We start from the raw sequence: 16,673 nt of genomic DNA on the forward strand, positions 1-16,673 counted from the left end.
GACGCCTGCGGCAGAAAGGACGTTCCACGTCCACCGCCAAGGTCTGTGAGTGGTGGCACTGGCTAACAGGGTTCTACTGTGACACATAAATACCCAAAGAAAGTGGATGAGGAAACGGCACCGCGGTAGCTCAATTGGTAGATCATCGCATGCGAAATGCGAAGGTTGTGAGTTCAGTTCCCGCCTGCGGCAAGTTTGTTCATCCACTTTCATTTCCAATTATTTATTCTTTCCTTGTTTTATTTTTTAAGTACTAGTAATTTCCCATATGTTGTCCTTGCGGTCAGTGTTTGTTGGCTTCTTATGATATGACTATATGTATATATATGAAACAAAGTAGCAGATCCATTGCGGCCCGCCATTAAACGCAGACTGAGCAAAAGCGGCACAACGCCTCGCGCTGATTAGCTCTTTGCGCCGCAGTCTGTTTCACGCCTCCGACAACGACGTTCGTCGGGCTGTTCTTTTTTTGCCATGCTATATCGGACGGCAAGTGTCAAATTTTTTGACGCCGGAAAATGTTCGTTTCATGGACGCTTGTTATTGGATCAACGACTGCCGCGCTTAACAGACCACAGGGCCAGTGCCCGAAATCTAAGCATAACCTACTCCTGCATGACCACCGGGTGTGTCAGGGTCTAGGACCTTTAAAAATATGTTAGGGGATTTTATATGCCCTATCCACTTTCTGATTATGAGGCACGCCGTAGCGGAGGGATCCAGAAATTTCGACTACCAGGGGTTCTTTAATATGCCCCTAAATCTAAGTACACGGGTGTTTTTTGCATTTGGCACCCATTGAAATGCGGCTGCCGTGGCAGGGATTCGATGCCGCGACCTCGTGCTTAGCAGCCCGGTACCATAGCCGCTAAGCAACCACGGCGATAATATAGAAATTTTATTGCCGAAAAAGAAAGTCGAATACGTCATATCGGAACTGTTTAAAGAAGGTGGCTACCACTTGAGGTAAGTTGCGGTCAACATTAGTGTGATCCATACCAATTCTGCACCTACTACGACTTTTGACCTATCACTCTTAGCCCGACCAATATGAACTTCTGTGCGATACCCTCCGGGAGTATCATGTTAGGTCCTTACACTCCCGTACGCCATTGGCACTGAGCCTGTACCACCAGAAACAGCATTTAAATACATAGGCCTGCTATGATATGTCACGGCGTGAGCCTAAAGTCATACCATCCGAAAACATAGTTTTTAGTTTTGTAAGTGTCCATCTCGTCACAGCTAATAATGTGTTGCTTGTTATAACCTGTATCTGAGATAACAGTATCACCGTGCTCAAAGCTGAGTCGACATTGCGAACGTTATCATCCCGCCGGAGCCATAGGCATGCGCCGTCTGTTCCAGAACTTTTCCAATTCGTGACTAATTATATCATCCCACCTACACATACATCTAACAGTACCACTCACCCACTGAAATTTTTTTATGCGTCTGCGAACTGGTAATTTTTGTGCATCGTTTCTTTTCCTGAGAGCAGAAGACCAGAACGGCCTTCCTCACAATATCGCCGTCGTCCCCAACCACTCACAATTTTCTCATATAGCGACGGAGCACGATGCTGCTATAAACGTGATGCTATTCATCGTTTCCTCGTTTGTACCGAACCCTTGTTCTATACCCTTTCATGGGGTCTTCACAGTGCACAAATGAAATAATGTGTAGGCAATAACGCGCTTTAAATTAAATAATGGACGCTGTACAAATTTTTCGTTCGTTTCCTCGCTATTAAAGCAGCTCAACAATGAGCTTTTTTTATTTCTGAGCCGGTACTTTCAGTCGTTCCGCACCGAAAAGCCCGATCATGGTTCTTAAATATCAAATATTTTCTCTTATTGTCAGTTTTCTATACATTCTGGTTTTACAGCTATTCCAAGCTTTGTACACTACCTGTACTTCGCGTTCTTTCTGCAGCCACCGTAATAATGCCGTGAAAAATATGCCTCCCCTCCATTACAGTATTTCAGAGTGGCCCTGCTTTGCAGCCAACTCTACCAAACATTCACTGCCATCATGCGATTCATCACTCTAAACCTACCGATAGCGCAACAAGCGGCAACATCAGGCCGCTTGAATCAGCCACGCTCGCTGATTCGCGAAATATAGGGGTACCGTAAAACCAGGTGACGCGGAATAATTCTGCTGATAGCACTTGTCCACGAAACACTACGGCCGGTGGGCGTGGCTAGCCTATATATATACCAACACTTTGGCTATTCTGCCACTCAGTGCGCGTGAACATCAAGTGCATCAAGTTTGTGGTACAAGCAGGTAGCCCTGCCGCCACACCATCACCAAAAGCATCAGTATGGCTGACGACGAGGTTGAACAACAGCTTGCAGAGCGAGGCCGAGGTGCTCGGCCGAAAACACCGCGGCAACGTAAAGATTCCGCTGACAAAGCCGGACCTTCGAAATCAGAAAAGCGCCCCGTGCCCCCGCCCCCACCAGCGCCTTCACCGCCGAAACAACAGCCAGTTCGTCGCTTGTGCAGCAAGGCATCGCAGACTATTCCAGTGGTATGTGATGAGCATTTTCCGCCTTTAAAAGCCACCGTTTCAGGGAGCCCTCAGTGTTCATGCGACACATACAAGGACCCGACGGCGCCGGATGCCGCGAGTACAGCGGATGGGCAAGCCACTGGTGGTACATCTGGGTCCACTGAAGGCTCACCGGTTCAGGTACCGGCACCTACCGGTAGCTCTGACACCAGACCAAGCGAGGCTCCCGCGCATCCGGCCGTCGAAACCCTGAAGCTGCAGGACTTCAAACGCGTCGCGGCCGCAGTCGACTCGGGCCCAGCGCCCAGCGGAAGCCGGACGGCTATGCAAGCTGTCCGACACATGCTCGCCCGCCGTGAGGCGGCGTCTCAGTCTGCTGATTCAACCTCGCTCGGGGACGAGCCTCGTTCGTCTGCGGCCGCCGCTGGTGGCTCGTCTGGCGCGCGCCAGGGGCTCGAGCTTCCGATTGCGCTAGACATGCGGAACTACGCACCGGACCCGACTGACGATGACTCGCCGGGATCACCGTCTGCCTGTAAATGCAATTGCTTCAAACTTCACAGGGACCATGAAATCGAGTCAGAGCTCGTTGTAAACCCGCGGAAGGGTCCACCACCTCCGCCTCTAGTGCTGCTCGACTCGCCTACCGACCCACGCCTGAACCGCCGCAGAGAGGCTTTGCGGCAGAAGCATTTGGAAGAGCTGGCGAACATGCAACCAATCAGACACATGTGGCACAGGGCAGTCAACACTCTACTGTCCAGTATCCGTGCACAAATGCACCAACCGCCACCTCTGTCACGGCAAATTCCGTCGCCTGTACCGCCGTCACCGCAGAAGCAAGTGGAGCCCCGGGAAGGTCCAGACAAGGCAGAACACAAGACTGACAAGGAGCCCCCCGAGACTCGCCGCGAAGACGAAGCCATGGAGTAAAGCCCCTGTGGCTTGTGAAGGAAGGTGACCTGCCGCGTGGGTCATAGTGCGAAGTGTGCACCGTAGCTACGTTTTTAGTGCTTCTTTTAGATGTGCCAACTCATATCCTGGCCATTTCTGTGAATGTTTGTCACCCTCATGCACGCATCTGTGCAAATAATTGCGCTTTTCACCAAATTGTCCTTTGTAACAATTGTTCAGTGGTCAGTCGTGTCTTCAGGTCCGTACACCAAATTCATGTTAGCATTTTACTGATCATGCGATATACGTCGTGCTCAACGCCGCCCTGTCGAGCAGTGCTCATGGCACTGTTTTTCACGCTACTGATGTGGCTTCCTGTATGACTTCGTTGTGTGCTCCGATGTAGCTACTGTCTTTTTCTGAATAAAAGCCTTTGCTTTGCATGAGCCCGGTCTTTTGTCCCGATTCGCCTGACGTCATGGTCGCCCTGTGAAAACATTTTCAAGTGCGCTGCTTGACAGAACCTTGATCATTTGGATAGATAGCCAAATCACGCATTCTCTTAGTATTTTTTTTAATGTGAATTCATTATGTGCCCCTTTACACAAAAAACCGGCGCTGCCGGCGGCGGCGGGACCGAAAGATGTAACAAAAGATGGCCGACGGCGCAAAGAGTATTAGCACTTAAATGATGCTCTGATTGACGTCAGGTTTGTTGGGCAGGTTTCTGTTAGTAAGGTGAATTACTGAAATTGACAAGCAAGTTTGTTAAATTTTCGCCTGGATGGGAATCGAATCCGGGCCTCAGGTGTGCGAGACGAGCAAGCTTCCCCGACGCCACGGGGGCTCCACGGTTATGGTTGACTAAAGCTGTGCGTCCGTCATTGCTGACGTCACGTCGCTGCCTCCCACGTGTCAATTACTCTTCGAATTCCATAAGTGCTGTGGGTAACGGGATGCGCTCTCGACGCCGAATCACGAGTGCGAAATGAGGCATCTCTAGTGCCTGCGTCATCGCACACGTCACGTCGCTGCCACCCGCGGGTCACTGTCTCTAGCTCTCCGGATTTTATCAGTGCTGCGTCTACTGGTATGCACTCCGAAGCGTCTACCTTCGCGGCATGTGTAAAACTTTGTCGCGCACGGAAGCAGCGGCCGAAAATGAAGAAAGGCAACAAAGAAAGGAATGCTATGCAAGTTTACCACCAGCACGACGACATGCAGGTGAATACCTAGGCGCAAACAATTCCCCAAAGCGACTACAATGCATTCGCATTCCCACGCGTAAGCTGTCTTATGTGTCCTCGTCGAACTTTTTTCCCTGCCAATCATTCTCGATGGTAAATTGTGCATGCGCACAGCCTCCACTTCATGATAGGGCCCGTGTCGTTTTCTTTCTGACGGTGGGTATACCTGCTCGCTTCCAAGCTTGCACATTCTTGGGTGCAAGGACTTTCAGTACGCACTTCTGAGGGCGGTACGTGTTGATGTAAAAAAATAAAAGTTAACCGCTACGTCGTCTTTCTTGCTGAGTTGTAAATCGCTGGTTGTAAATCAACTTTGCCTGCACAGTAGGCTTGCTTCTCGCACGTTTGATTGCGCCTGCTTTAACACTGTTCTCAGCTTCGATCACAATAATGAATAGGTAGGTTCTCATGCGCGCCCTAGCGGTCATAACTTTGCGAATGTGAAGGCGTTACTTGATCGAAGAAATAACGCAAGCTTTTCACGAAGAACGTTGCGGTTTTCGTGTGAATTACCCGAATTGGTTATGAGGCCCGCTGTACTGTGGGACTCCGGATTAAGCCTGACCACCTGGTGTAGATTGAAGTTCACCCAACGCACGGTACACGAGTGTTTGTGCTTCGACTCCAAACACGAGTGTTTGTGCTTAGACTCCAAACAAATGCGACCGCCACGGCCGGTTGTCGACCTCTTGCTTAGCAGCGCACCGACCCATCCACCACGTCAACCCGGCGTGTAAATCTAATGTGCACGCTACGGTCGTGAGGGGCTCTACACGTATATCGGTTGGGAATGGTTCTCTCAATGTGGGCAGTCATGCCACTTCATAGGATAATCTCGGCACCATTCCCGAAAACCTTCATTTCAACATTTAGGCACTTTACCAACTCTAGATTCGTTGCTCTGCAATTATTTCCAGTTCACAAATACGTACGTTACGCCCAGCCGAGTTTTGTTTCCACTCATTGTGCATGATAACCAAACCTGCTCTTGACATTCTGAAGTTAGTCTTTTCCATTTGGTTCCCTGATGGATGTGCATTCCGACTCCCCCTCCCTTTCTTTCAGATATAGTTCTCAATTCTGAATAATTCTCAATCACTAGCGTCTCTTCCGAGTCCATAAGGTGCGTTTCTTCAATTGTATATATCCTTATTTGTTCTGTATTTAGCTGCTCATTAATATATAGCCACTTTTCCTTTCTTCTACCGCCCTGCATGTTTATGTAGCATATTGCACGCCGAGCTCCCTTTCTTGTTTTTCTCCTTTTTCTGTTTTTGACGGCGATACTATTATGAGGTTCCCCTTGGGTACCTTCTTCATTACTACCTATGCTGGCGTCCTGAGCGTCCGTGGATACTCCAAAAAAGCCACCCCGCGAGCAGCAAGGCTCCAGCCCACTTATCGTGCAAGCCCGTAATTGAAGTGGATCGCTTAGTAGTGTGTTCAATGGGGCTGGTTGGTTCATGGGGCTTGCTAGTCCTGTGTTGCGCTGTTCCTGATTATATACTGAAGTGGATCTCGTCTCGTTGAAAACCACCGCACTTTCTCTCTTCCCTGTTTACTTCTACGACCTCAAAACTTTTGTTTCGGCTCATTCTCCTGATGGCCTAATCAGCAGCCACTACGTCTCTTTGTACATTACTCTCGCGTACAGGACCTCCGGCACCATACACGCCATGATCTGTACCTGAGAGGACAGCTCGCGCAAGTCGTCGATCCCCTTCGCCATGCGCTGGGCTAGTCCAGTCCCGTTTCTGCTTAGGACATCATTTAACCCACCTGCTACTACGACAGGGTTGCGTCCGCGGGCATTTTCGGCGAACTTTGCTTTTGCTCGCTCTATGACACCGCCTCATACCCGCCCTAGAAATGTTCCTATCGTAACTCTTCTACCGCCTTTCACCCTCTCCACAATTGCTCCTTAGCACTGAGCTAGGTTTCAGTGGCCTGCGATAATCACCCTTTCACTCTCTCCTGGTGCCGAGGCCTCTTCTGCTTTCCTTTGTTATCCTTTCCCGCGTGATTCGGACTTGACAAGGGGAATTGTCCACTGCGTTCCTGCTTTAACTTTGTGGCGGCCTCAAGTTACGTACAGCTCTTTCAAGTGACCCCCCTCCTCACGTTGCGCGCATTCCACGTGTTTTGCTGGGAATCCCTTCTCTGTCACATCTAGAGCCTATGTGCCATTGTCACGACCATTGTCCTTCAAGATGGCGGCCCTGTTGAGCTGTTTCTCGGCTGCTTGAAGTCTTTTTTCCACCACCTTCTATGTATGACGTTCATATTTAACTCATTTTGAGCTCTTCGACCTGTTTCACTCGGTGCGCACGCTCCCCGCCTTCTTTCCTTGCGCACGCGGGAACACGCCACCACCACAAGCCACCATCCTTCTTATCTCAGCGTCGCATGCTTTCCCTCGGCCCTAAAGCATTCAGCGTGTTGCTGCGATGTGATCCCACTTAGATATTATAATGAGCACGACGAGGACGCTGACGGCGACGACGGCGGCGAAAGTTTCCTAGAGTGGCTATGTAATTGCTGTCGCCAGAATAATGTTACTAACAAGGGCTACAGATAGTACAAAAGCAATAGATAAATTATTAAAAAATAAAATTAATGCAAAAAAAAGCTAAACGCATTATACAAAAAAACTTACGAGGCACACCACAAGACAGGGCTGCGTAATTGCCTGGAATATATCAAGGGAAATTATTGGGCAAGAAGTGAAAAGACGGTCAATGCACACGTTGAGATGTCGCACCCTGTGTCGTCTGCAGTCGCGTCCACCGCCGCCAGATGATGAGGAGGAGGATTTATTGTCATCCCTTCCGAAACCGGCCGGTGACAGATAGTCACCTGGCCCGCTTGAGTTAATCGAATATGTTATACTTGTTTTCCTTCTAGCATATTGCTATGCATTTCCTGAATCTGCTTCTCTGCCTCAAAACTTCTCTGTCTACCTTGTACTACTACCTATGCTTGTAATGGATCCAGTAGTATCAATCTTCTCCCTGCTTCTTTACCACCAAGGCTCTAAACATCAGTTGCTCATCTCGGCCGCTGACTGGTTGATGCTTCCGTCCACTTCAAATGCACGCATTTCTAGAAGGCGTACATTGCCTGCAGGTCTCATTGAATTAATTCCTTCGCATTCCATTTGGATGTGCTAAGTGGTATCTTGATTTCTACAGCATCCTAGATATGGTTTATCTTGCTGAGAATATTTGCTCCTGTATGTATAACGTCTTAATCTCATCTGTCCACCTAACTTTCAGTGGACGGCAGAAACTTAGGTAGACAGAAGAGATTAAGAAGTTTGCAAGGACAACATGGCCCCAATTAGCACATGACCGGGGTAGTTGGAGAAGTATGGGAGAGGCCTTTGCCCTGCGTGGGCCTAACCAGGCTGATCATGATGATGATGATGATGATGATGAGGAGAAGGATTTTGTCCATAGGCAATAATCTATAGCTTGACCCCGCCAAGCACCACCCTTTTTATATTCGTACAGATTATGCCTTGTACTTTTGATTCGAAAATGACCGAAATTGCTCACTACAACTGCTACAAGCCGGCGTTCGGCGTCTGTAGCAGCCGAAAGTCCAAATGGCAGCGACGCCACGTCAAGAGCCGCGCCTCGACGGATCAGTGCAGGCAACTGATACAGGTCATTTCATTGTGATTGCAATTATATGGATACTTCAGGCAGATTTCTACTGTCGACGTCGCCGTGAGGTTCCTTGTGAGGGTAAGCTGACGAACGCGGTTCAGTCTCGCGTGCGCGAGCGAGGAACGCGGCCCAGATGCGCGCCCTCTCGTGTGGCGCGCGAGGCAGAGAGGTGATGCAAGGGAGGGGGGCCTTGTTCTCTGGCGGCTCCTACGGTGTCTCGATATCGTCCTTGCGCGCTCCCGCTGCTCCGTACAGAGTGAACGCAACTGGGGCGTATACTACGGCGTTGGCCACGCGAATCGCGAACGCCGCAGCATACGCCTTTGGCGGAGTCCGTAGGGACGCCTTGCCGGCGCTCGTGTGTCTTGAAAGCGGTCTGCGGCGTGGCTAAAGCATAGAGAAAGAAAAAAAAAAGTTAAGAGTGGCCACTCCCATACACCCCCAGCGGCCCAATCGACCCTAGCGCGCCTGGCGGTAGATGAGAGCAACTGGCCTGCACTTCCTGTTTCGGTTTCGCTGGCGCGAAATTCGGATTACCCCTCGTAACCGACGTTGGGCTGTCGCGGAAGCTTGTCATTTCAGACCAATTTTCGTCACCCAAATGGCAACGCATTTATTTGTCGCTTTGATTTAGCGATTCACTCGTTTTTCTAGTCCAATATATGGTGTGAATTGAGGTAGTGACGCAATTTTTATTTCGATTAAGTTGTAACAGATGGAGACAGAGGTAACCATAATTCACTACGGCTTTATCCATCGCGCTTGTCTTCTGTGTTTTGGTACAAGCGCTCATATGTATCAAAGAGACAGAGTTCCCGCAATGTTTTTATTCCAAGGCAACATAGAGGCTGAGCAGAGAAAAAGCACAAAATGAGAAGAGCATCGTACAGAAATGAGTGTAGAAATATACCTGCATCTTTGCTTACAAAGTTAACAAATATTGCAACAAATACACAGAAAACACAAGTGTTGGCAGAAGCCGGCAAGCTGGTGAAGTATGGAGCGCTGATCAGCGCCCAGTAGGCAAGAATCCACGGAACAAACGTGGCGTACAAAACTGATGAAGGAAGGCGCAACATACACACAGCACTTAAGTCGCTAGTCACGACTGTGGTTAACCGAAATAATGCACAGAGAAAGAAAGATGGTACAAAAACCACATGACGCAAGATATCAGAAAAGCAAAGATAGAGTGCGTAGGCTGCCCTTAAAAGCAGCTAGCCCAAAATGTAAAAAAAAAATTGCTGCTTGAACATTGGCTGGATGCTCTCGAAAAGGGGATGCTTTGGAGCTTGCCCATTACATGAAAAACAAACGTTCTGCTACAACACTGGCAGGCATTTTTCCTCTTATGTGTCGCCTTCATGAAAAACTTAGAGCCTAAGTGATTTGCTACTGAGTGTTGCTGTTACGTATTGGCAGCGTTCAAGGTGAAGGTGAAATACACTGCAGTCTTCACTTCTCCAAAATTCTGCACCTTAACTGGTGCTACAAGTGCGCTATTACGCGGCTAATAGCCGAAGTAAACCTCTTTACCACTATATGTACTACCCGCTTTAACGCATTTCAACAAGTGCTTTTGTTATCAATGTATTACTTGAGCTAGAGAGATAAAGCGCACACAGTGACTAACCGACCCACAATAGCATGTAGAGTTTGCCAGCAGATGCTACAAATATACAGACAATATACCAAATTTCTTTTCAAGGTCATGCAAATCCCTTCGAGCAAATACAGGTAGCGTCCCTACTCCTCATAGTGGGTGAACAAAACAATGGATAAAACGAAGGAGCGCCTAGTTCCCTTGAACTCAATAGAAGGCCATAATGAAGTCTGCTATAACGAGTGATGACTTCAGCAAAGTGACTGCGGGACTGGGTTTAACTCCAATACCTTTGCGTAAAGCTGCCGCTAACTGCTAACCTTTGAACTTGTCTAGTTGTATGCCAGAGATTGAAGACTGGAACCTAACCTTATCCAAGTTTCGGTTCACGAAACGCACAGGCCAGCATAAACGAACCCGGCAAAACATTTTGAGAAACTCCTTGCGACACCCAGCAGAGCAGAAATGAAAATTGCCAACGCTCGACAGATGGCGATACAGAACGTCGCACACTTTCGAGTGATGTGCGGTGGCCTCAATTATGGCAAGAAAGTGAGATTCAAGTTGTTGTACGTATGCGAAAGCTGCTTCCGATGGAACAGTCAGATTCCCCAAAAGTTTGCTAGGGACATGGTATGCTTTGAGCATTGTGAAATACTGGTGGGGACCCTTGATTGTCCCGCTGTCGTCTTTCAACAACTGTGGGCAACTGCAAGTTTCACCTGCGTTCCGAAGAAAGTATTTGATCAGAAAGCCAGCTACATAATATGCAGCGGAGTCATCAATAACATGGGAGTGAATGTTAGTCGCAAGCTCGGAAAGATCGTCCAGAGCGGGAAAGTCGTCAGGATGTGGCTTTGCACACTCCTCATTATTCAAAAGAGACTCACTGGTGAGGGAGAATGGCGAGGGCTCCTGAAGGTCACATTCATCATCCTCGACATTTCCGTATTCTGACAGTTTGAACAGCCTTCTTATGCAGATGTGCTTCAGGCCATAGATAAATTGTGCTACATTCTGGTTGGTGTTGCAACCTTGTTTTTGCCTAATGTGGCCGAATATGTTCTCCAGGGGATCCTGTTGAAGTCGGCGTGTTAGAAGGTATTGAAAATTGTAATTTTTGGAGAGATCGTCCCACAGTTGACAAATGGCCTGAATTGTAATCTGCCAACCAACAATGGTTTTTGGTTGACGTCTGCCATCAAACTTCCATGAGGCAATCCAGGGAAGCTGGCCTTGAAGGAAGTCAATCAGTTCTGGATTCTCTTGCATGATTGCATGCCAGAGCTTTTGCGAAGTTTTTTTTTTACTCGAGCTGTTCAGGGAATCGAAAATCCTGTCCATACGATCACAAAATTGTGCTGTAGCGATGGCTGAGGCAGGCAGCACGTTTGCATACACCAATGCCGTGATAGCAATGGATACCGATGCACTGAGGACCTGCGTTGCTCTGCTGACCTTCATATTGGCAAAAGGTTTCTGATGAACGTGCCGTTCAGTCAACTTTGGAGCCAGTCGACACCGCAACTCATGCGAAGATTCGCAAAGGCTTACAATGTGTCACCAGTCAGCAATTTCATCCCCTATGTACAACTTGTGCGCTTGGACATTATTGCGTGTTGTTTTAATTAAATGTGGTACATCAAAGATGAAATATACCCGCTCACCATCAACTTCAAAAAAAAAGGCTTTGCGGCAGTCTCTTAGTTGGTTAGCGAGACTGACATTAGAACTACCCTGGTCACATATTACTGCTTTCACTGTAATATGAATGCATCTAAGCTCCACAATGAGCGACAACAGCAGGTTATGCATAACAGATGATGGTGTTGATGTGTGCCCTATAGTAAAAGCAACCGGTTGAACCCACTTCTTCGAAACACCAGCAAGGAGAACAGCCATTGCTCGGTCAGCAATGGTTGAAGTGCGGTGAGCGCCATCATCTGTGAAACCATGGACAACGTCCCGTGCAACATCATAATGCAAATTTTTTTTCAGTGCTATCTCGTCAAAAACTAAAGCACACACTCGGTCACGTTCATTCCAAGCTTGAGTATTTGTTGCAATGGAAGAAATGATTCCAGGAATTGTGCCTGGAGTCATCTTTACATTGGCTAGCCACCTTCTTAATGAACGCCGGGAGGGCAAAGAAAAATATGGAGCCAGAAATCGGTATGCTCGCGGGCCACGGAAGTTTAGGTGAAGAGCGAATTTCTTCAACCAAACGGGAAACCGCTTGCCCTTGCCTTTTGGCCTCAAGCGAACATGTGTCGAAAGAAGTTTAAAAACCTCCTCGGTGACGTATGGTCGGATAATGCCAAGAGCCTTTGTAGTCGATGACGGTGATTTGTGCGGCTGTCTCAGCAGTCTTTTGATAGTTTTCCGCTGTGCTGCTACTTTGGCTTGGAGACGTTTGATGGTTTGCTTATACATTTTTGATGCCCAACTTGTCGTTGGCATGCAGGAAAGCTCTGCAATGAACAAAAGAAATCAATGTAAAAGCGAACAGCAAATAATTCCGCACAAGCATTTTCCTCGATTTTTCAAACCCAAGATACCAAGATGCCCAACTCCCCCCCCCCCAACAAACCATTCCACAAAACTTCATAAACCGAGATTTATCATGTAGTCATGGGAAAATAGAAGCCTAAATTATACACATCCTAATTTCAAGCTATGCAGGCAATACAAAGAATGATTTAATAGCTCCTTAATAGTCTGCACTGCTTCCAAAGGAGCCCATTTATGTTGCAGGTTCCTAATGCACTTCCATTCTGCTTCCAGCAGAAGTTTTTGTTGGGCTAGTTGGTGCATGTTACTGATGTACTAAAGCGCCAAACAGACGACTCAAAAAGAGACACGGACGAGCGTGGCATTTGGAAGGATCAGTAGACAGAACCGTGCTGTGTGCTTACAGACTGTGCCAGATGTACAATCGGAGAGCCATGCGCGATAATTTCATAACGATGCGAATGCAGGTGTGCGTAAGCTTCCCTCAGCTGGCGGTGGCAATTTGGTGGTCGATTAAACGATGAATTTTTTCTTTGAATTTCCAAGCACTTATTACTTAAGTAACCACTAAATTTTGGCACACATATTCTCTTTCTTGTGGAGTCACGCAACAACAATTGAAAAAAAAATGTTCCATCGTTCCTGTTGTGACAGAATGACACCAAAAAAATTAAAAGCATCATTGAGAACTCACTCTAACAATTTGTTGTTGCACACACAGTGTCCTTTTGAGGATAGTTTGCTTAGAATGTTCTAAACATAAAGTATCACGTGAAAAACAGCTACAATAAAGGCATAGTTACCATTTGCAGTAGGGCACTCATTCATGGAGCTGTTGGCAGACACATCTTCTAGGGTGTCCTGTGAAGCTTGTTCAGCGCCTCGGACACTGCTGTCGGAAGAAAGTTGCAAGGTGCCTGCGGAAATCTCTGTATCAATACAATCTGTCGCAGAAATCAACATCAAACTCACCGATCACAGAAGTTCCTTCTGTCACAACTGAACGATTGGTCAAGGTTTCCTCCAGCAGGCCGAGATCAGGAGATGCCCCTTTGCCAGCTCCAAGGGAGTTGCCAACTGCAGAGGTTTGGTAAGCAGTCAATTTCGCGCAAAAAAAGCAACCTCAGCGCTGAACTCACCCTGCTCATCAGGGCACCTCAATGTGTGGGGGTCGCTGTTCGAAGCCTCTTCCGCAGATCCTGAAGAAACGAAACACCAACGATTTGTCAGTAACATGTTTAAAAAAGAAACTGAACCTCATCCTCACCTTGTAGTGCAGCTTCTGCAGTCATGTGGCAGTCACTAGTAGAAGCGACGCTCAAAGAACCTGCATATATATGTAGTTGGTACAAGTTGCAAAGCTTGTAGCATAGGAAAAATTAAACAGCACTTCCAAGCGTATTGCTTGGCAGGTGAAAAAAAGAGTAGAGAAGCAACCAACTGAGAAGCAAGCAATTATGATCTGTGGAATTATCAATAGCGCAACGTTACATTGGTGTGAGGTATATATACAAGTACACGCACACTTCAAGTAAACGTGCAATAGACCTTAGAGGTCTTTCAAAACAAGTTAGACAGGCTAACAGCGTTAAAAATGGCAAATGTCTAGCTGCAAGGAAGGTAATAGCCCACAATTCAGAGAATTTAGGAGTTTCGAAGAGATACTGCTCCTACAGCGAGGTTCGTCCATCGGCTGCAAACACCTTCGAAATTATTTGTCGCCACTGCTGCTATTGCATAGAATCGAGTTTTTGTCAACTAGTTAAAAGGTGCAACTGGGTGCTCACTCGGCACAGCCATTTTTGTAAGCCTTGTATGCCCAGGGTCCATGAAACTTTCAGCAGTGAAATGGTCGCTGCAAACTCTGTAGGTTGCGTACAATACGCTGCCCGGCTTACTCAGAAGATCGTCTCTTCCAGCGTACTGCATCCATGCTGTCATCCTGCATTGGCAATGAACTATCAGCGGAAAGCGGAACTACTTGAATAGTGATTTTTTTTTATTGTGCCCCTTACTGAGTAGGCACAAACAGTCAGCGTGAAGACATGCAAACCATACAGGAGCTTTAACGCACCTGCCGTCCCGTGGTATGCGGAAGAAACTCGTTCCTGGCTTCTTCTGGGTTTTGCCATTGTTGAAGCACCACGACACACAGCAGTAGCTGCCGTAACTTGGACCGCCGGACGGCATGGCATCAGCACGCTCTGAAAATGTCAATAAGTGCACGCTTCGTTAATTACCAAAAACATATGTAGAAGTATTATGTTTGAATGAATAGCGAACCGATGCACAATATGAAACCACCGACACGTTCTGACCTCTGACCCATAAAAGTCAGACATACAAGAATACATGTTAAGACCACATACAGAGGTGTCCAAAAGTTCCCAGGCCGTCATCCTATGTAATCCCATGGCATCGCGACTTGTGAACTTTTGAACACCCCTGTACATCATATGTAATCTCATGGCATCGCGGCCTGTGAACTTTTGAACACCGCTGTATGTACTCAGTATAGGGAGTACATTGGGAGGCAAAATAGCAGTTCACATAAGCGTGGTAAAGATCATTTCAAAACGTCCAAATACGATACCTTTGTTCAAATGTACGCCACGCCACGCCTACGCGACAATACGTTGTGCAATGTATTCCGCCACGAAAAAATGATAAGGAACCGAGAGTTACATGAATGCGCAGTACTTCCCAACACGGCCGCCGCAATAAGTACATGCAGTAGTCATTAAGAAATTTTCCCCATCGTTACTTTTCTGTATAAAGAATCCGCACGGACGTATACACCACCGTCCGTCCGTGCGCCGTAGATACACAGCTCACTGCAGTACAAAACGCAATAAGCTACGCTCGCTGTTTATGTCACATGCGATTGTTTTCAAGCAGTATTACTAAAATATTCAGGAGCCCTTACTCTACGGGAAACGAGCAAGCAAAGCTTGGCTACAGCGTGCCTAACATCCTGCTTTTCTTTATTTAGGTAGCGCCCGTCCCCGGAACGCCGTTTCTCAGTCTGAATCGGCGTGGCGTCTATTATGTTCTTTCCAGCGTTCGTCAGCCTCTAGAACGAGCCAACGAATGCACCGTCAACCGTCGCGTGGTCATATAAGCGCAGGTTAGGAATTCAATTTTCTCGGAACCGGAATGTTCCTGAAATGCGCAATTCCCGATATTGACCTTGAGCGTTTTTGAACACGAACTATTCGCCGAAATGAAACGCCGATACCGCGGTTATCGCAAACAGCGCTAAGAACGCCTCGCAAACCGAGACGCAGCGTCTCGATGGCGTCTGACAAGCTGCGAGTCGCAGCGCAGTGCACAGCCGTGAACCGGTGCAAGTTAATGGCAGCTTCGCGTCGTTTGATTATTTTCACGGAACGCAACCAACAAAGATTATGCCGTTCTCGGTGGGGATAGCAAGAAAGTACAGCTAGTACAGCTCTCTTGCTACGCGTTTCTTGAGGGGGCATGCTTTTCGCATTCTTCGCGTCTAGCCGCCTCATATAGAGCCGCAAACTGCCTTTTTTAGCGAACCTCGTCACGCTCACAAGTCAATTACTCCAAGCTTCGCTTAAGAACGTGACTCACCTTTCTCACACACAAGAACACCGCCGCAGCCGACGCTCACGAGACATTAGACGTTCCCGCTGGCACGCCGCTGGTGTCGTTGATTTCTGCTCGATGGACGAATGGTGATTGGTGTTGATGGCAGTACGAATGAAGAACAAAAAGCACGGAAGGTGTCTTCGATAAATTCTGTTTTTATGTATAAGAAACACGCCAAATTTGGGTGTATAATTATTATTTTGTAAAGCGATTGAGCAGAATTCATTACAAAATTTTCTTTTTTTGCGCCTGCGTCCCCTGGCGTTTGATGAGAGCATTAGTTCGTTACGTAGCCGTGACGTAGTTCCTGAGGCCAGATTTCTCGGAGTGTCCGCTCTTAGTCTTTTTCTTTCTCTATGGCTAAAGTGCGCGCCCACGCGCGCCTCATCTTCAAAGCCATGTTTGCAGAGTGCGTATAGTGCCGTAGCTTCGTATGCACTGTGGGTTCCACGTTTCGTACGCGTTGAAGCGACATATGGACGGAGTTCAATTGACTCGCGGCTGATGCCGCCATTCCTGACTCCAGCGTTTTCGCAGACAGTTTCCGCGGTCATCGAGCGATGTGTGCTCATGTTTACCTGTGCGCGCGTGACACCGTGCTGGTTAAT

At 47.7% G+C, this 16,673-nt stretch overlaps 1 protein-coding gene across 2 annotated transcripts; it reads right to left on the minus strand.

The window, feature by feature from the left end:
* Window positions 1-9,145: 9,145 nt before the first annotated feature.
* On the minus strand, window positions 9,146-16,424 carry LOC126544279 (uncharacterized). Of its 2 annotated transcripts, XM_055078506.2 has the most exons (8): window positions 16,048-16,424; window positions 14,522-14,651; window positions 14,346-14,389; window positions 13,715-13,774; window positions 13,587-13,646; window positions 13,420-13,524; window positions 13,251-13,364; window positions 9,146-12,407 (listed from the first exon to the last, which is right to left on the minus strand). In XM_055078506.2, the coding sequence occupies exons 2-8, from the start codon at window positions 14,635-14,637 to the stop codon at window positions 11,497-11,499; spliced, it is 1,410 nt and encodes a 469-aa protein (XP_054934481.1). In that variant the 5' UTR covers window positions 14,638-14,651; window positions 16,048-16,424; the 3' UTR covers window positions 9,146-11,496. The 2 variants fall into 2 exon arrangements, with proteins under 2 accessions (XP_054934481.1, XP_054934483.1); XM_055078508.2 differs by lacking the exon at window positions 9,146-12,407 and having other exon boundaries at window positions 13,065-13,364.
* Between the last annotated feature and the right edge of the window lie 249 nt (window positions 16,425-16,673).

This window comes from Dermacentor andersoni, chromosome 10 (genome assembly GCF_023375885.2).
Source record: "Dermacentor andersoni chromosome 10, qqDerAnde1_hic_scaffold, whole genome shotgun sequence".
NCBI lineage: Eukaryota > Metazoa > Arthropoda > Arachnida > Ixodida > Ixodidae > Dermacentor > Dermacentor andersoni.